The following is a 20076-nucleotide window of genomic DNA, read 5'->3' on the forward strand; positions in this document are numbered from 1 at the left end:
CAGCAGACTGGTGCATAGCTAAGGCACAGGAGCAAACTAATGGGCAGAGAGGCAACCAGCTTGCAAGGTGCGCAAGAATCACTAGCTAACCCATGGCCTGTGGGGCAACCATTGTTAGCCATTAAAAGGGAGCTTAAAGGCACGTTAGTTTGAACCACCAAGGTTCAAAATGCTACCTAGCTATTAGACACTACCTTGTAACGACTCTAAGGGGTCTTTGGCCTTTATAAACCCCTTGAGCCTCTTTATTTGTAACAAATGACTCATGTAATAAGTTCTTATGCAATAAAACTCTCTCTTTGTTCCCAAAGCTCACTTCACTCTTGTTGTGCTCACCATAAATGATCCTAACTTAGTCTATTTGAAAAGGTTGCTAGTCTTTCTAAGAGCCCTTGAATAAAGTAAAGTTTAAGGTCACACGGTTCTAGAGAAAACTCATGCGACACAAGAGCTTACTGTCCAGAGAAGTAATGTCATGAACGTAGTAAGTTTAATCCGCATTGCTGTACTTTCAGACAACAAGAAGAAAAAGCCAAATAAAGTGAATGATCAGGACTTACAATGGCAGTGAATTGCATTTGCCAGTTTTGGCACAATCGTTGTAGGCCCAAATAAGTCTTCCTCGGCTTGGCCATCAAATGTTCCTCCTCCCGAGACTGTTAATCAAACAGCCCATCCATATTCTGACTTGAAGGTCTACTAAGAGCTTGCAGGGCCTTGGAACTTCAAAGAACCAACCCTTTAGTCCTTCGGCTATAATAACGGCGCATGATCCGTAGTTGTACATGGTTTTTTCCATGCTCTCATAATAGCTTAAAGAACATTTAAAACTTAAGTTTCAGATGGATGATAATCTAGCACAAATAACATATTCAAACACAGTGGTCATCACCTGGGTATCATCTGTGTTTCCATCAGGCTTTGCTCCGTATTTTTTTCAGGTGAAATTTGCAGCTATTGGACTCTGCAACCAATGTGACCAACTTCTGTTTTTTCATGGGAGCTGGAACATTTGATGGTTCTGGAAATCTTGATTTCCTTTGTTTTTTTCCTTTCTTTCTTGTTCCTTCTTTTAAACTTCTTTATAGCTAGAACAAATTCTTTGAATGATGACAAATGGATTCAATGGGTTAATTTATAGTGTGACAGAGAACCTCAACGCCACAAAAGCTTTTACCTACTTGTTATTAGTTTTTAACCATTTGAGTCTTGAAGCAATTGGTCCTTCAAAAAACGGAATTATATATCCTTGGATTTTCTTTACGATTCCATTTACGAGGGAGTTTCAGCTCCAAACATTCACATGCCTAGGCACAAACGTTGTGCTATTTTTATATATTAGCCATTTCCTGTGGAAGCTTTGTTTTCCCCTGTATGCTGTAGAAATTTTCAAAATCACAGATTCTCGCTTGACTAGAATTAGGACTAGATTAGTATCATGTCTTCGATCAATTGCCATTCGCCAATTTAGCCCAATATAAAGGATTACCGATGTTACGATCATCTAAAGTGGGATTTTAATTTTCCTTACCAGATTCGAGGTGTTGTTTAATAGGAGAGGAAGCAAAGCCCTAGAGAGAAGGGTTATGAGCCTATACCCCGACTTTCTTGTCCTCCATGACGGACCTTGTAATAGAAGAAGAATGAATTCCAGAGTGTTATCACCATGCGGGCTTTAACGGGGCTCAGAACACAACTGACAAAGCTCCAACTATATGTTTGAATTTTCCATCAAGTTAAAAGCCCAACAAACTGAACAAGTGTTGTGGCAGTTATCCAATAACTTGTGAGCTACTGTGTTTGATTACAGTCATGATTAGTTTTGCAGCTCTCCTTTGAGTAGTTTGGGGATTTTCTTTCCATAGTTGTCCATTTTCCTTCTTCATTTTGATTTAAGAGACACAGGATTCAAATCAAACTCCTTGAGTTAAGGATACATACACGAGCCAAACATTGAACGATTTTTCTTTTCCCTTTCACAAGGAAACGAAAGAGTCAAAAACATGAGATATTTTGGAATCTATACTCAATTTAGAAACAAAAATTTTCAACCTTTCATATATTGGTTCACCTTTTCCCGATTTATTTGATAACATCAGATATATAGGACTCAATTACCTACCTAGCATAAGAACTTTACAATGAGCTTCTGTTTTTAATGGCTTGCTCCATACTACTGATAAATTCATCAATCTTCATGGTTCCAAGCTCCCCACCAAATCTAGATCTAAGAGTGACACTCTGAGTTTCAACTTCCTTGGGGCCCACGACTGCCATTAGTGGAATTTTCTGCTTCTCAGCGTTTCTGATAAGCTTTGGTAAGCGCTCGCCACGGCAAACTTCAGCTCGAATGCCATTGGCTTTGAGTTTGCTGGACACCTCATTACAGTATCCAAGCTGCATACAAGACAAAGCAGTTTGTTCTTTTAGAAGACTACAAGAGCAAAAGTCTTTGAGAAGATTCAAATAAATGGTCAATCAATTGACACAGCACACACTTGTTAAAGAGTTGATAAACCAGAAGCCAAATATACCTGTGTATCGGTAACTGGCAAAATCCGAGCTTGTATAGGAGAGAGCCACAAGGGGAAGTCCCCAGCATAATGCTCAATAAGGACTCCAAAAAATCGCTCCAAGGATCCAAGCACAGCCCTATGGATCATGATTGGACGCCTCTTTTCTGAGTTTGAGTCAACATAAGTGATGTCGAATCGATTTGGCAAGTTAAAATCAACCTGTGCAGTGAGAAAATTAATTGCTGGTTGATCAAAGCGCTTTAATCTTTGCAGCACGAGTTTAATCAAATTTTCTAGCCATGATCTTACTTCACCCAAAAGAAAATGTACATTTGAGCTCAAAGCCAACATAAAAGAAACGTAAAGAGAAGGTGTAGAATAAGGAAAAGAAGGAAATTTTGGAAGAATGGCAGAGAACAGGGATAAGTCAAAATTGAATCTATTTTTAAGTTAAAACTTAAACCTTGCCTGGATGGTTGAGCACTGCCACTTCCTTCCAAGAGCATCCTCAATCTTAATATCAATCTTAGGACCATAGAAGGCACCACCACCTTCATCAATCTGATAGCTCCAGCCTTTATCGTCCAAAGCATCTTTAAGTGCCATTGTTGCCTTCTCCCAAATATCATCACCTCCCACAGCTTTTTCTGGCCTAGTTGAGAGGTTCACCTCATACTTGCTGAAACCAAATTGAAATAGTATCTCTTCTGTAAGATCTAAGACACCTCTGATTTCATCCTTGATTTGATCTGCTAAACAGAAAATGTGTGCATCATCCTGCAAATGCAGTTGCAATTGAAGTGGTTAATCAAAGCTTGATCTGAAAATAAGTAAAGATATTGTTTAACTTGTTAATCTAAGCTCCATAATCAGTCGAACCACTAATCACAGATATAACGTTTACCTGGGTAAAACCTCTTACACGGAAAAGGCCATGTAAGCTGCCCGATAACTCGTATCTATAGACAGTCCCAAGCTCGGCAACTCTGATTGGGAAGTCTCGATAAGAGTGAAGCTTCCTTTTGTAGACTAATATGTGGTAAGGGCAATTCATTGGTCGAAGTTGATAAAGTTCATCCTCAATCTCCATTTGATCATACATGTTTTCTTTATAAAAGTCTAAATGACCACTGATTTTCCAAAGATCTGCCCTTGCCACATGAGGAGTATATAGCAAATCATAACCATGTTCTACGTGCATCTTTCTCCATGAATCTTCTATAATATGCCTAATAATGGCACCCTTTGGATGCCAGAAGACTAAACCTCCACCAGCCTCCTCCTGCAATAAATAAATTTATCAATGTGAATGTATCAAATGACACAAATCACAAATGAAGAACAAAGATTTTATGTTATCAACTGCCACCAAAAGTAGGACTGGAAAATACCAGAAGAGAGCTACCTGTATAGAAAATAAATCAAGATCTTGGCCAATACGTCTGTGATCCCGACGTTTAGCTTCCTCTTTGAAGTGAAGGTAAGCCTTCAGTTGTTCTTCATTTTCCCATGCAGTTCCATATATCCTCTGTAACATAGGCTTCGTTTCATCTCCTCTCCAGTAAGCACCAGCAACAGACTCAAGCTCAACAGCTTTCTTGTTAATCTTGCCAGTAGTTTCAACATGAGGTCCCGCACAAAGATCCCACCACTCATTCCCTGGAGTAAGTATTAGTCAGGAAAATTGTCAAACACAAGAAAAACAGCTTTGATGTCTGCTACTTCATCTCGCAACTCTTAACTAGACACACTGATTAAGTTAAACAAATGTAGACATAGATACTTAGCATATGCATGACCACCAAAAGTGAATATAAGAAAATGGAAATTACAGCAACAACATTGAAAGCAACAGGCATGGAAGAAAGCTGGTATAATTAAATCAATATTTCTAGCAGAATTATAGAAAATATGCGTGAAACCTTGAATTGACTAACCTAGAATAAAAACATTACTTTTACATAAAAAGTTATAATCTAACAAGCTAAAACTAGAAAAAAAAAGTCAGTTACAAGGAAATTTAAGCTCCAACTCTACCGGAACTTTTCAAAAGAGGGGATGTGGCTTACCAATATGATAAATAGTGATAGGATCTTCCCTAATACTATCCAAAATCTCCATCTTGTAAGGTTCATTAATAGCCATTATCCTTCTTTGAGCTTCATCTCTTGAAACTTCTTCTCTTACAAGCGGTAAATTTCGTTTAATGATCCGATCCTACAGATTTCGATGTAACAAATGAATTTCTCTGTACCCCTGAAAATCATAGCCCAAATGAAAACATTTTCCCCAAAGCTCACAAAACTTTCCCCTCTTTAACTAGATTATTTACATTAGTTTACTTACCATTTCCTTTTTAATCCTCTTGAGATCTTTATCAGTCAAAGTCTCTATATCAAAATCATAGTAAAACCCATTTTCTATCCAGGGTCCAATTGTCACTTTTGCTTCTGGGTATAGCTTTTGAACTGCCATTGCCATTACGTGTGCACACTGAAATCCCACAGATAAATATAAAAGCTTTGCTTAGGCAAGAAATAAAAATGAGAACTTTGGTACCATATGTCTTTTATGACAAACGAAAAATACCCAGAAAAGAAAAACGATAAAGCAATAATTACCGTGTGTCTAATTTTGAGGAGCTTTTCAGATGACTCGTTAGTTGGAAGAACAAGTTTGACAGCTTCTTCTTCCTTCTGGATATCCTGAACGGCGTCGTTTTGGGGCTCAACAGCTGGCTGAGCAGAGTCAGTGGCAACCGCTCCATGAATGCGTTTGAGTTCCTGTCGTTTTGGGAAGGAAACGAGACGTTTAGGAGGGAAATGAAGGGACAGAGATGGGTTCGGGAGAGGGAGAGAAGTGGGCTTAGGGAGGAGGCGAGAGGAATAGGGGAGAGAATGGAGAATAGCCATTCTGTGAAGTATGGACATTGGCCTTTGTGAAATGTGAAGAGAAGGAGGTTTTGGATCTTGTTTGTGGTGGAGGGTTTTGTGCCTTGTGGTGGATACTGGGTCTGGATAACCATTTGCCTTGTCAAGATCCTGGAATTCTACAAAACATTGCTGAATTTTGCTATTTGGGGCTGTTATGTATGGCTCTCACAAGCCCTACGCAATTGCTATAATTTTATTTTTATCAAAAGAATCCTTTTGGGATGAAATTTTGCAAAAACACGTACATAGTTTTATTATATTCATTTGTTATCTTAATTTTTTAATATCTTTTACTGTAACCTAATCTTAACTCTATACATGTTCAATATATCAGCACAAAATGAGCTTCTTCTTATAGATTTTGGGTTTAGAAATCAAGATTGGAGATTCAAACTGTCAAACTAGTTGATTAGTGAGTACAAGTCCTTCTCGAGGTTAAAGGTCTCTCAATTTTCGCGTATGGAATTTTTTTTTTCTCATAACAGACAATTATTTATTAATCCCTATACTATAACCAAAGTGTAAAAGCCAAGCTTTATACACCAAAAATGCAAACTCTACCCTCTAGGCTTGTATAAATAAAATTCTACAAGAAAAAGAGAATTTTGGAAATTATTTAGATAGATAGTGTATACATGTGATTATTTAAGTACTCATTTTCATTTTTGTACGAGAGTAACATGTAATAAATTTACATTTCCAAAATCAAATATATACTAAGATGAATCGTGTCCCATATATGTGGTCAATTTGATAAATGCTGCATTCCTGAATTAATGGAAGCAATTGAGGTTAAATTGTTCTATTTTGTATTCAGTAGAAGCACAGGATATACACAAGAGTGTTCGACTAAATATGTACAGAGAATATATTGCAACATATTTAGAGATATACTAAAATCTAATAAAGAAAATATACCTTTCTAATACTCTCTCTCAAATTGGAACATGATGATTGATGAAGACTCTAAATACCCAACTTGATGCATAAAAAATGAAAACGTTTCTTGCCAAGAGGTTTAGCAAATAAGTTAACAAGCCGGTGTATGGTGAAAATAAAATGAGGAAAAACGATGCCAAGATGGAATTTTTCACGAACAACATGGCAATCAACTTCATGGTCGACTGGATTAGTTGTAATATGCAAAGCTTCTTGACTATCACAGAACAACGAGAGTGGCTGGATGGCAAACATACCAAGACCTTTCAATAGAGATTTCAACAAATATTTCACAAGTAGTCCTTATTATGACACGATACTTAGCTTCTGCAGAAGAGTAAGAGATAGTGGTTTATTTCTACCGACGAGTCATTGGACATATGGTCCAATCAGAATCACAAAATAAACGTAATCAGAGAGAATGATCAACTGGAAGAAAAAGATTTTAGATAGGACCACTTTTCAAATAGTGAAGGAAACGATAGGCTAGGCTGCATCTAAATGTAGTTTGCGAGAAAAACGTCTGAACAGACTCACAATGTGCATTGAATAAGCAATATCAAGCTAAGTAGTAATGAGATAAATTAATCACCAATAGGACGTCCATGCAAAAAAGGAACAATTTTAAAAGTCTAGAAAACAACAATCTTCAAGAATATCAAGTATGTTTCCTTTGCGTTAAATATAAACCTTTTGAAGAGCAAATCACTTTTATATCAAAGAAATATTTCGAACACCAAGGTTCTTAATCCAAAATCAAGCATTTAAGGATAAATTTTAAGCTCGTCAATAGCAAAAATGCATTTATCAATAACAACCATACATATATATATAAAGAGAAAATATTGCTCTAATAGAACACTCCTACGACAACCAAAAAATAAAAAAAAAAGGTTTTTTATCAAACTAATTTTGAGAAAACTTGGCCAAAAATATTAAATTTAACTCCATGCTAATTATATCTCACAATCCAAAAATATATCTTCTGTCATTTTTATATTCTCCGGCAAGCCAAGAAAGCAGAGAGAAATGTAAAGACTACAATTTTTAATCTAAATAAATAATAAAACTAGAATATTTTAATCGAATAAAATATCCACAAATTAAAAGATTTTATCTCAATCCTTATTAATAGTTAATTAGAATGCTTCAATTTGACAAGCCTCAGCTAATGTATATGCCCAATATCATATGCATGTAGTAATCGGTTTGAGTCAATGGACTCTGCTTGATTTCTTCATGCATCATTAACAAGTCTCAGCTAATGTGAAGTGTCAACTTAAAATAAAGATTAAATACATGAGATGAATAATGAGTTTGAGATCGGTTTAACATCCAACGGAAGTGCAATGGCACGCAAGGATAAAACTGCGGATGCCTTGGTTTGTTTCCCACGCTCTAATAATAACTAACGACCCTCCTTGCATGCCTCAAATAAGCTTCAAACCCCAAAATATCCGTTTTTGGCATTTGATCGTGCGAGCTCCCTTTTTGATCCCACGTTTTTTCCTCTTCTCTTCTAAAACCCTAATAATCATCAAGCATCGAAGATATTGAGAGCAACAAGATTTACGTCAACAGGGAAGAAAAGGGAAAATGAAGGGGCTGTTCAAATCAAAGCCCCCAACACCGGTGGAGCTGGTGCAGCAAACGCGTGAGCTTCTTGCTTACGCTCTCAGCAACACCGAGACCCGTGAACGCAAACGAACAGAGAAGGTTTCCATGATTTTTGTTTTTTTGTTTGATGAGAATAATTTTCTTTTATAATCATCAGCACTACTTAATTCAGGAGACATGAATGGCTTCATTATGTCGAATTTCCTTTCTGTAACCCGCATGACAAGATTTATTACGAATAATTTGCTAAACTACCTCTTGAATAAATAGATCTTCTTTTGTTTGAAGGGTAGAAACAGGAGAGTTTTCTAATTTTCATTTTGAATTGGATCATGAAATCAAACGCCTTATACATTGAGTCAAAGGTTGTAAATTGTGCAGATTGCAGAACTAGACAAATTGATTTTGGATATAAGAACAGTTCTTTATGGTGACGGTCAAGTGGAGCCAAGTTCAGATGCTTGTGCACAATTGACCAAGGAGTTCTTTCAACAGGATACATTTCGCCTTCTCATCCTTTGTCTTCCAACTTTGAATTCAGGGGTAAGTCTTAACATTTCATTCAAGATGATAAATTCTTTTTTTCTTTCTTGGCACACAAGCAATAAGATTATTAATTCTTGACTATTCGCAGGCCCGTCAAAATGCTACTCATGTGATTGCAAATTTACAAAGACAAAGGGTAAATTCAAAGCTAATTGCTTCCGAGTATTTGGAAAATAACTTGGATATTATGGATATTTTGATACCTGGGTAAGATTTTAATTTTGTTTTCATGGGTAAAAGGCTTCAAATACAAATAATTTGACTAACTAGTTGTCGTTGGTGTTAGTTATGAAGATAGTGATATTGCTTGGACTTATGGTTCAATTTCAAGGGAGTGCATCCGTCATCAGAGTGTTGCTAAGTAAGAAATATGTTTAATTGGGATTCATATTTCAAATGTTTGAGAAAAGCCTTGTGGAAGTGTTAGTTTTACCAATCAAAGCTTGTACAACTTTGGGTAAATTTTATATCAGAATTTCGGGTGATGGAGATCAAAGATATTAATTAACCGTTTTGTTTCTTAATGTATGCAAAGAGAGGTTATTATGCACTTGAACACTTCTTTGCTGCAAATGATTTCATAATCTATGCTCTGCTTTTGAGTCAAAAGGACTAAGGCACAAAACATAGAATTTGAATGCATAGCTACTGCTTTGACTCAAGTATTTTGGTCTATCCTCGTGTATATTTGCCTAGGCGTAACTCTGTTTCTCATTAAGCTAGTATAGAGTGAAAATACTTTTTACCATAGCTCCTTGTAGTGTTAGATTAAACTAAGAGAAGAAACTTTTTTTTTCTTCGGTGGCTTGATTTTACAGGTATGTCTTGGTATCAGAGCATATGAAGAAGTTTTTTGATTATCTACAAAATCCAAATTTCGACATAGCATCAGATGCTCAAGCAACTTTTAAAGCTCAGTAACTTTTTTTTCTTTGGTTTCTATTTTTTCTGTCATATATGGTTTATAACATGCCCTCTCTTCTGTTTGTATCAAAAATTAGAAACACTCATGAACTCTGACACACAAACACATTTCTTCAGGAGCTTTTGATAAGGCATAAATCTACTGTGGCTGGATTCCTTTCTGCAAATTATGACTGGGTAAAGTGTTGGATTCAATATCAAGATATATAATCTCTCTGTTATATAACTATTTCCATGTATGATCATAGTGGCTAATATTAGTACAAGAATTCAGAGGTATGAACTCAGAACTTATGATTCATGATTGTGTTGCTTGTATAACTATAGTCAGAGTGCATACTCTTTAGGATTAATGCTAAGCATATATCCAGAAAATATCAATTTTTATTGGAATAAATATAGAAGATTAGGGTAGTTTTTCTATGGTATAGTAGCATGTTATTCTATTTTTTGTTTGTTATCTGTAAGACACTATCTTTTCTCTGGTTCCAGTTTTTCCAGGAATACAATTCCCAACTGCTGCAATCTGAAAGCTACATCACCAGACGACATGCTATCAAGGTATAGCAGGTGCTTGTTGGTGATTTAACTTGTTTTCAAATAAAATTACTTACGTCCTTCACCATTGTTTTTGATTCCTCACAATGTCTGCTACACGGTAATATTCTGACTGCTGATAATATTTTTTGCAGCTCCTTGGAGATATGTTGCTAGATCGTTCAAATGCTTCTGTGATGGTTCGGTATGTGAGCTCATTAGATAACATGAGGATCATGATGAATCTTCTCAGGGTACCCTTTTCACTTAGTCAAGCAGCTGTTTGCTGTGGATGTACACACAAACACACACATCTGACATCAAATGGACAGCATTTTGTGTTCATAGAAAAGCCTCTGCATATATTTCACTCTGTTCATTTTGGTTCACCAATCTGCAGGATTCAAAGAAGACAATAAAACTAGATACCTTTCACGTGTTCAAGGTGAATGTTAATGAATTTGCCATTTTTCTGCATATATTCATTTCTCTTTTTGTGGTTTTACTTAGTTTTGTCTTCGCTTTCATTTCTCGATTTTGCTGTTGAGCAGCTATTTGTTGCAAATCAAAATAAGCCTCCTGAGATCATCAGCATCCTTGTGACAAATAGGAGCAAGCTCCTGCGCTTCTTTAGTGAATTCAACATTGATAAAGGTAGAAAACATCTGTATTGAAATTACTCTTAGAACTATACAAGGTCAATTAATGTTAAATTCTGCTTTGCTGCAGAGGATGAACAGTTTGAAGCAGACAAATCCCAAATCATCAAAGAGATTGCCAACCTGCAATCCACAGATCGTTCATGCCAAGATTTAGATAATTGTGATGCTCCATGTTAATTTCCATACATTTTTTTTAGCTAAATTATTGTACTATACTTAAATGCATGTGTATACTTTATTTTAGCAAGTTGAAAATATTTTATGGTTTTCTGTATGTAACTTGCTTAAATTATCCTTTTTCTTTCTTCATTTTTATTAGCCTACTTTCCATTACTTTTGGTTAGTAGAATTGGTTAGTTTTTGTCACTTCTTTTGATTAAATTTGCTCTTTGTTTGTGACGATGAAACAATATTGGTGGAGACAGGTCGCAAGAAATATGGGCGCTGGTCCTATTGGCCATATTGGTCAACTGAAGAGCTAAACATTAGACTGTGGGCTACGGCTGCAACTAGTTCATAGTCCATGCAAGTGATGAATGCTAATCCGAAGGCCCTAAAATGGCACTCTAACCTTCTTGCTTCACCAGGTTACCAAGCAAAACTAGGAAGGACCAAAAAATGAAAAACGAAATGCAATCTACAGTTATACACAAGTTAGGTCTCATACAAAAAGTGGGTTCATGCCCAGTCACGCAAGATGTATTGCTGTAATTATGAACAACAAAAATCCATATGAATAGCTATTGATAGCAAAGGGTTGATAAATCTAATTCTACTTTTCTCATAATGCACTTTTCAAAATTTAATTTAAAGCACCCACACTAATTGACCATAAATTAGGCAAAGGAACCTAACCTAAATTACCCAATTACACCATTTAAACGTTGTTTGGAGAGCCACCCATCCCTTGGACTAAGTTGGCAAGTGATTGCCACACGTCTTTTCACATACACAACATTTATTTCACTGGTCCACACACTTCTCCCCGTCCCCCATCAAAGTCCCAAAGGGATTGGTCGTAGTTCAATTTTGTTGTTTAGTTTCCGCAGCCCAACATGTCTACCAGAATTTAAGGAACAATGAATGAATTGAAAAGAAAATGGAATCGAGACAAGGAAAAGACTTCATCTATGCACACCTCAACTACAGTGTATATCTCAGGGATCACATTATAACTACAACAGAATTAAAAACAATAAGCTGTAATAACAAATGGGTGGTCATCCAAAACACCCTAACTCATGGTGTATGGGCTGTCAAAAATAATATTGTAGAGAGTACTAGTAACACCTAAGAACAAACACAAAAAGCCTACTAACCCAAAAAGAAAAATATATATATATTACACGCCCTGTCCCCCGGCACCATATCTGTTCACTCCATTGGCTGCTCCATTCATGCTGTTAGAGTGCTTATCAGAGCCAGTCTTCCTCCTTTTGAGAACAATGTACCAAGTGAATGCCTCCAACAAAGACGCGACAATACCCAAAAATATGAGGATGCCGATGTAAATTCTCTCCCATTTGTCCTCAGGTTGAAGAATGTCGAAACCCTCGAAAATGTTAACGATGCTGAGGATGATGACAGCGTAACCAATGGAATGATGGTAGATGTTCCAATAGAATCTGTATTTGTGATCCTTGTTTGGCCTCAGAAGCAAAGCAAACACCTGCCAATATGACAATCAAATACCCGTAAGAAACCTTTGCTACAGAGGTAATAATTTTAGTGGAGTAGTCTTTAAGGGAACATAATTAAGAAACGCCATGAAAGCATATCATAGCGGCAAACAAAAGAAAAAGACCTAAAATGACTCTAAGAAGTGGGGTAGTGGGTATCTTGCAAAGGTTCATTATACGTAACATCGGACGGCAACTTCTTTCTCAGTTAACTTGATATGGTCGCTTCTCGAACAGAGAATTGACAGAGACTAGCAAAAATTATGCATCAACTCCAGTTGAACATAATAATCAAAAATAGGATATTCCAATCTGAGATCGTTTCTTTTTTAAAAAAATATAAGGATATGGAATTCCACATTTCCTTTACCCAGTATTGTGTTTACTGTTGAATTAACTATGTTAATGTAAACGGAGAAGAAATAACCTGAAGAGTTCCGAGGCAGAAGAGGACGATGCCGATGTTCCTGTGGGGATTCTGGGTGATTCCAGCAGACTCGCTGCCGAGCTTAATACCAGTAGCCCATCCTGCAACACCAACAATATAGGCCGAACATTGGCAAGCAACATGGAGATAAAACCATGCCGGGTCTGCAGACTTGAACACCTTCATGTACCTAGCTGTTATGGCTCCCAAAGGCATCAAGATTCCCCAGCTGACAGTGTTCAGTACTCCGTGAACCTGGAAAATTCAACACAACCACCTTCAAGAAATTGGACTATTGAATGGTAATTCCAGTTCTATCCATGTTCAAAATAAAGAAAATTTAACAAGGTCGAATTCAAATCAAGTTTGATAACAGAGCTCAAATTCAACAATAAATTTCTTAGAAAGGCCTAAACTTTAAATCTTGTTAACATGTTAAACTTACACTATATAATCCATTTTAGAACAAATTAATCATCAATCATTTAATTTAGAGGAAAAATCTAAATAAACGTGTAATAGATATTACTATTCACTTATGAATCCAATATTATAGGCGCTTCCTTTCTCCAAGAAATAATAAAACAGAAACGAAACAAACAAGGAAACAGACCGGAAGATATGAATGGTGGTTGAAAGAGTAAACCCATCTATCAAAACTTGGCGCTGATGATGATGATGATGATGATGATGATAAAACCAAATTAAAATGATACGATCAAGAAAATAAGCTGTCTAAGTGAATTTACCCCCAGATTTTAGTCACTTACATTTCGTCTTCTAGCCCTTGAATTAGATGCACTCCCTCCAGATTGTCCTGTAAGAAAATTGACACTTCCAACGGATTGAAGGTGTTCTCCAGAAGTAGGATGAATCCCTGGAACGCCGTTGCTCACAGGACCTTCCTGCCAAACCTGGCTAGTAGATAACAAGTTTTCGGAGATTCTCAGAACAGCAAAGATCGTCATATCATTGTTCTCAAAGGTTGCTGAAAGGCTTGAAACCTCAAAGCTCAAATTACTCTGTTGCATGGTAGGGCTCGGGGGATTAACTTGTGTTGTGAATGCGTGAGCGACGCCACTGGAGTTGACAAAGGCAACCAAAGCCTGGGAACCAAACATTTGTGGTCCATTGGGATTGATAGCCCATGCTGACCATCTTCCCGAGTTGGTGCCGGTGTGTCTAAAGGCAAGATCAATGGTCCCATCTGTTCGATACGTCCAGTGGAGGTAACAGTTCAAGGCTGGAAGATCGCCGCAGTTGTCATATTGCTTGTTGTTGGAAAAAGTTTGGGTACGACAGGTTTGGGCAGACGAAGAAGCCAAGAAAGAAACCACCAGGCATGAGAACAGGACAATTTTCGAGGCTTTCTCCATCTTGAATTAACTCAATTCTGTCCCTTTGACAAAAACCCAAGTTCCCAGGATCGACGTCCCAGAAGAAGACACTGGAAAGATTGTTTGCCAAGGCAATTTGTATCTTAAGCCTTTTGGGACCCCAACTACGTAGATTTATATAGAATTCTGTTTCTAAAGTAGGAGGAATGATCAATGGAAGTAGGAAGAAGTCAGGAACGGAAGTGAGGTCTTTCGAAAGACTGTTAAAAGAGTTTGTGTTTGTTGACTAATTCTGCATTCAATATATACTCATTTATTTTAATTTGTTGAAATTATAATTATACTTAGTGGTCTTGAGGAAACAGTGAAGGTTTTTTAAATTGGTGAGGAAGCAGGGGAGAAAGTCTTGGCTTTTTGGCAGTACTCGTTTTCTCCTTTTAAGCATTACTATATTCCATGTTTCTGCAATTTAATGTCTTCTCTCTCTCTCTCTCTCTCTCTCTCTCTCTCATGTCCAACAACCCTCTTTGAATCAATGTTCAGCGTTCACACGCGATTTTGATCAGCTGCAAGTTTCCTATAAAATTTGTTCTTATTGGAAAATAGGAACAAAAAAAAAAAAGGAATGGCCCCTACACGGTTGTAAACAATTCAGTCTACCGAGAAACTTGAAATCTGCTTAAATTTTCAACACAACACCAACTCTAGTTGTTCCCAGCAAATCTAAAAAAGAATTATGAAGTGATGGGTAAATTTAACTTATTAGTTATCAGTATATATATATATATATATATGCACTCAAACAAATAAAATGCAATTGGTGGGCTTCAATAATGCACAAAATGAGAGATCATTATCTTTTATTAAGTAGTTCAAAAAATTTATAGAAGCCATTTGGGTTTCAACCTTTTTAATTTCATTTATCATGGAGGAAGTAAACCACAAGCTGTATTACCAACATGATCATTTGAAAGTCTTATATCTAGATTATAATGAGTATTGAGTCAACCATGCATCTGAAAAGAGTTGAGTTAGTTTTTGAATTCTACAATGCTTAATTAAAAAGGCCTAATAATATTAATAGTTTTCTAGGTCGAAAATCACCGTTCATCAAGGCTTAGGAGTTGATTTAATGTTTGATCACACTAATTAGACTTAATTAATTACGTCTAGGATGATGGGTTATTTTATATAATTTTCTTTATCAATTTCATTGAGTTGTCACTTTTTGTTATTTTATTTTGAGAAAGAAAATTTTAAATTTGACTTTTTTGAATAAAAAATACATGCACCTACTATTACTTGACGATGCTATCTTAGCCATTTGGTCATTATATCAACGTTACAAGATGGTTATGTAAACTATGTTATAAACCTTTCATCAAATGAGGCGCTTGTTCCAAGTGAAAAAAACAAATACAAAAAAACTTATTATTATCGACCAGCCAATTACCATTGAGAAAATGGAAGAAGAGAGAACGTGATAAAGAGATGAAGAGTTATCGTCTTTCGCATAAAGTGCAAACTAAGAGGCTGCTATACATACAAATATAAATGGTGTAAAACAAGATGGTAAGAAAATAAATAAATAAGAGTGTTTGACTTGGGCCGAGATGTACGTCGCCGGCTGAAATCGGCTTATTTATTTACACTTTGACTATGCTGTTTTCTTTTGTATTATTATGTCAAAGATGGAATGGAATTGACAGTTTAGGTTGAATGGAACATAGAAATTAGAAACCAAAAATTAAAAACAAAAATAGATTTTGGTTTGTTTGACCAAACCATTAAATTACGGCATAGGTGGGGTCCAGATGCAGATGCCGTGTCTGTTCGGCATTCTTAAACCGTGTCTCTACGTGTCGTGTTTTACCTGGCCGACGTCGTTTCGGACGACGACGTCCTAATTGGCCTTCTAGGCTGTTTAGAGTCGACTCGTTGTACTATTAATTGCGACGTCGTACCCATACTTTTGGACCCCCTATTTCCCTTCCATACCCGTTTTGCCTTTTTTTTCTTACAAAAAAATAAAAATAGAAAACAATGTAAGGAGTGGCACGATCATATAAAGTCTAATCTCAATGCTTTTGAAGGGAAATTGGTTAATGTGAAAGAGACTAAAAACTTTTGACACGGCCACGTGTTTACATGCGAGACTAGGATTGTGTACGATGTGCTTGTGCCTCAAGTTAATTTGACATGCGTGTGCCTTGTTAACCATAGGATTTGTTTACTCATTTATTTTACCAATTATTTATTAATCAACCCAATCAAAAATTTAAAATGAGATTTATGGAATATATATATATATCATAGAAGCAAAAAATTGAATTTTATTTTGTGGTGAATGGTTGTTTAAATTTGATATATATATATATATATATATAAATGCTTTGTTAATTCTGTAGTTTGTTATAGTTGATCTTTGGTTAAAATAAGGAATTGACGATTGGTTGCTGTGATGAAGCATCAAACATGTTATGTTATGAAGCTCTTGTGTAACGGTTTAAGTTTTTAAGTTGCACAACCCTTTTAACCACAACTAAGTAACAACAAGCAATTGATCACCAAAAATTTAGTTGTTAGCTGAACTAGGACAAACCTACAACATAACATGCATCCAACTATTAATAGAGAATAAATGTACAGGATTATTCAGTACTACACCAAGACTCTTAATTAACGTTTCTTTCAGTATCCTAAAGCTCTGACATTAAACTTAGGCTTTGACGTTGAAGCACATAATTAGGCCAAAGGTCAATTTTTCTGGGGAAACCATCCTGGCTTAGGCAAGCATGATGCAGGCCTTGCGTAATCTGCTGCAGCCTTTACCCTGCTTGCGATAAACGCAGTTTTAACAAATGATATGTTCCAGAAAATGAAACATGGATCGGGGTCATTGAAGGTCCAAGCTAATGGATGTTTGGGGCACCTGCTCCTGCTGCCCTTGCAGCAGTTATAGTTCGGTTTCCCTAACAGCTCCTTGCTGAATTACTGCTTTAAGGGTCAGGAAGAAAAACGATTGTTGAAGAACTGCTTTGTTGAAGTGGCGGTGGAGGGGGAATTTGCGCCATAAAGTGGGCAATGATAATTCCTACATGGGCATTAAAAGTTCGTAAAATAGTTTTCCACAATCTTTGGTCGTTGATTATGTAGTTTCAGGATTTTGCCAGTTCTAGATTAACTAGCTAGGCAGCGGCCAGTTATAGATCTGTGAGCCTAAGTCCAGATCGAAAACGCATATTTTGTGCTGAAAGCTTAACATTTTCCTCTCTTGGTCTCGGAGCTCCAGCGAAAACTTTAGAAATTTGAAGCATTTTCCCATTCGAAGTCATGCGTTTAATTCTTTTTATTTATTTTTTTAATTAGTTTGGTTGGACGTTCAGGTTGACTTTGCTGTACATATTACCTCATAATGTTTTTATAAAATTTTTTATAAAATTAGTTTACCATTGAATTTGAACTCAACATTTTCTTTACACATTTTCTTTTGATTTCCGACAAAAAAAAAACAAATTTCTTTAATCTCGCATCCTCCAATTCAAAAAAAATTGATTCATTATATATATATATATATATATATATATAAAGACTTGAACTTGAATCCACGATCCTCTTCCTTACGAATGCTACAAAGCCCCATTGCACTCAACTGCACGCCATTGAATCATGCAAGTCGGTGCAAAGTATTTCGCACGGTTGTAATCATTGAAATGGCCATTGATTTCAAAGCCTTAAATTCACCTAATTATATGAACACAAATGTTTCAAACCCCAGCCACGTACGCCCACACGTAAAGCTTCCAAAAGCGAAAGGGACTTGTCATTCTCAGTTCTAACAATGAGATCATAATCCTCCATCTATTCCCTGCAATGGTTTCTGAAAAACATCATAATTTTCTTTGAATCTGACCCTCTACGGCCTCAAGTGAAAAATAAAAAGAGAAAACACAACAAAAGAGACAAAGAGGGTTTCTGGTGATGCAAGGACCAAAGACTTCGTTTTGCATCAAATCATGACTTAATTAAGAAAGGATTAATACCTCAACATAATAAATTCCAAAACGATCCCTTCAATAAATCACAACAATGAAAGGAAAACCCTTGTTTTAGTACATAAACTGAGAATATAAATCTAAATATTAATCAATTTACACTAAAATTTAATGTATTTATTTTAATTGGCTATAGACCTATCCATGAGTACCAGGGCAGTTGGCTCGTGCCGAGTCTTGGACAAGATTTTTCTTTGAGGTAATTAAATAATTTTTTTATTTAATGTAAATTTTAAAATTATATAATTAAACTATTAAATATTTTCAATATTTTAAAAATAAATAAATTTTAAATAAGAGGACCAGGCTCGGGCATAACCCTGCTTGACCCAAAACACCCTTTAACTACAATATATAAATTAATAATCCAAATACTTTGCTTTTTGTGAAAAGTCTTTGAAATATTCATTATGATACGTGGAGAATAGCAGATAAACGTAGTTAAATTCCTTCCACAAGCAAAAAGCAGCTCGGTGTAAGAAACTGTTTTCTATATAAATAAAAGGAAATGCATTAACAATTTCACTATGATGAGATGAACAGCTGCATGCTCGGAGAAGGTGCAATGGATGAACTATATATGGTAGATCTTCCGTTTTTATAATATTTCAAGTAATTTGCTTTACCTTTGCATTTAATGTATAGTCAACAAATTAAACTATATATATACCAAAAAAAAAAGGCCCATAATACAATGAAGAGAATGTGGATTCTAGTTCGGACACTACTTTGACCCTTTCAACGTTATCTGACACTTTTTCCTTCTCACTCACCCATTTGTAACGCAAGCTATTTTATATTACAAGCACCCAAATACTGAATTGCCTCTTACCAAACTTGTTTTATAAGTAGAAGTTAATCATTCGGAAAGGCAAACAATTTGAGTGGAACTTCACCATTACCATTGATAAAAGCCAACATTAATCCCCCATAGACTGAAATGTCTGAATTAGTTTTAAAAGGTTATTGCTAAGTAAGTAGTCTGCAATCGATTGATGAGCAGTATGTTGCCCCTTTCCCGCAGCTCCCCCTAACCCTAAGTCCAAATTTGATCTGGTCCCTAGTCATGAAAGTCATTTTGTTGCATATATATATATATACGTCAAAAGAGGAAGACTATAACATAACTTGAAAGTTGAACAATCCTCGAGATTAAAAGTATTTTCACCTTTTTAATTTGGGACAAACAATATATAATAATAATGGAAACAATATCTAATATGTTTCATATTTGAATCCCCATTTGACCGACCTGATCTATTCATTTTCTCCTCAATTCAAGAGAAAAAAGCTTCGAGACCAAGAAGTCTAGCCCCAAAATAAAAGAAAGTAGTCTTTGAAATGAAAAATTGGAAGGAACAAAAAATACAAAAGGCATTTCATCCCCCAAATCTGGCTAAAACAACAAGAAGAGATCAATCAATATTAGGTATGGCAATGTGTATTCAATTACAAGGTACCTGCGGATACCTAATTCGGTTATATAAGATTAGTATATCTTATAATCGAGTTTGGAATAAATTTGGGTAGTGAATTTACTACTTGTGTAGGGTTTGGGTAACACTCCTTGGATACCGTTATCAAACTCGATTATCATTTATAAATATTTTAATTATTATTTTAATAATTAAATTAAAAATATATAATTTTTACTAACTTTACAAGTAATTCTTTTTCTTAAAAACTAACAAATATATGAAAAGTATGATTATTTTAATTATTAATGTGATGACATTAATATATTTAAATTAAAAAATTATTAGATTATTAATTATGTTTAAATAATATGAATCTTATATTATATTAGAAAAAAATATAATTACTATTATTTACATATATATATATACTTTTAATATAAATATATTTATTTTGGGTTAACAGTACAAAAATTATAAATTTTAAAA

General features: G+C 35.5%; 3 protein-coding genes across 5 annotated transcripts; 1 reads left to right on the forward strand and 2 right to left on the reverse strand.

Annotated features, from left to right (window-relative positions):
- Positions 1-2030: 2030 nt before the first annotated feature.
- Positions 2031-5581, reverse strand: EMB2761 (threonyl-tRNA synthetase, putative / threonine-tRNA ligase). Of its 2 annotated transcripts, none has more exons than XM_021418283.2 (8): positions 5138-5580; positions 4863-5009; positions 4586-4733; positions 3922-4175; positions 3421-3798; positions 2985-3293; positions 2535-2735; positions 2031-2397 (listed from the first exon to the last, which is right to left on the reverse strand). In XM_021418283.2, exons 1-8 carry the CDS (start codon positions 5444-5446, stop codon positions 2137-2139), a joined length of 2007 nt encoding a protein of 668 aa, XP_021273958.1. In that variant the 5' UTR covers positions 5447-5580; the 3' UTR covers positions 2031-2136. The 2 variants fall into 2 exon arrangements, 1 of the variants encoding a protein (XP_021273958.1); XR_002444542.2 differs by having other exon boundaries at positions 2259-2397; positions 2980-3293; positions 5138-5581.
- A 2236-nt stretch (positions 5582-7817) lies between these two features.
- LOC110409409 (putative MO25-like protein At5g47540) lies at positions 7818-10938 on the forward strand. 2 transcript variants are annotated; one of them, XM_021418741.2, is made up of 11 exons: positions 7818-8104; positions 8387-8548; positions 8640-8758; positions 8838-8912; positions 9370-9463; positions 9593-9652; positions 9968-10036; positions 10168-10266; positions 10413-10457; positions 10564-10666; positions 10742-10938. In XM_021418741.2, exons 1-11 carry the CDS (start codon positions 7985-7987, stop codon positions 10849-10851), a joined length of 1056 nt encoding a protein of 351 aa, XP_021274416.1. In that variant the 5' UTR covers positions 7818-7984; the 3' UTR covers positions 10852-10938. The 2 variants fall into 2 exon arrangements, with proteins under 2 accessions (XP_021274416.1, XP_021274417.1); XM_021418742.1 differs by having other exon boundaries at positions 10753-10783.
- Positions 10939-11779: 841 nt separating this feature from the next.
- On the reverse strand, positions 11780-14397 carry LOC110409834 (Auxin-responsive family protein). Its single transcript, XM_021419315.1, has 3 exons — positions 13551-14397; positions 12781-13035; positions 11780-12343 (listed from the first exon to the last, which is right to left on the reverse strand). The coding sequence occupies exons 1-3, from the start codon at positions 14154-14156 to the stop codon at positions 12017-12019; spliced, it is 1188 nt and encodes a 395-aa protein (XP_021274990.1). The 5' UTR covers positions 14157-14397; the 3' UTR covers positions 11780-12016.
- Between the last annotated feature and the right edge of the window lie 5679 nt (positions 14398-20076).

The sequence above is a fragment of the Theobroma umbraticum genome, unplaced genomic scaffold (assembly GCF_002168275.2).
Source record: "Theobroma umbraticum cultivar Fairchild unplaced genomic scaffold, ASM216827v3 scaffold_44.0, whole genome shotgun sequence".
Classification (NCBI taxonomy): domain Eukaryota; kingdom Viridiplantae; phylum Streptophyta; class Magnoliopsida; order Malvales; family Malvaceae; genus Theobroma; species Theobroma umbraticum.

Coding starts and splice junctions, on each gene's coding strand:
- EMB2761 (XM_021418283.2), bottom strand. CDS start 5,446: ATGTCCATACTTCACAGAATGGCTATTCTCCATTCTCTCCCCTATTCC. Junction 3,294..3,420: donor GTGTAAGAGGTTTTACCCAG/GTAAACGTTATA, acceptor CTGCATTTGCAG/GATGATGCACACATTTTCTG. Junction 2,398..2,534: donor TGCCAGTTACCGATACACAG/GTATATTTGGCT, acceptor TCTTGTATGCAG/CTTGGATACTGTAATGAGGT.
- LOC110409409 (XM_021418741.2), top strand. CDS start 7,985: ATGAAGGGGCTGTTCAAATCAAAGCCCCCAACACCGGTGGAGCTGGTG. Junction 9,464..9,592: donor ATGCTCAAGCAACTTTTAAA/GCTCAGTAACTT, acceptor ACATTTCTTCAG/GAGCTTTTGATAAGGCATAA. Junction 10,267..10,412: donor TCATGATGAATCTTCTCAGG/GTACCCTTTTCA, acceptor ACCAATCTGCAG/GATTCAAAGAAGACAATAAA.
- LOC110409834 (XM_021419315.1), bottom strand. CDS start 14,156: ATGGAGAAAGCCTCGAAAATTGTCCTGTTCTCATGCCTGGTGGTTTCT. Junction 13,036..13,550: donor CAAGGGCTAGAAGACGAAAT/GTAAGTGACTAA, acceptor TGAATTTTCCAG/GTTCACGGAGTACTGAACAC. Junction 12,344..12,780: donor TCTGCCTCGGAACTCTTCAG/GTTATTTCTTCT, acceptor TCATATTGGCAG/GTGTTTGCTTTGCTTCTGAG.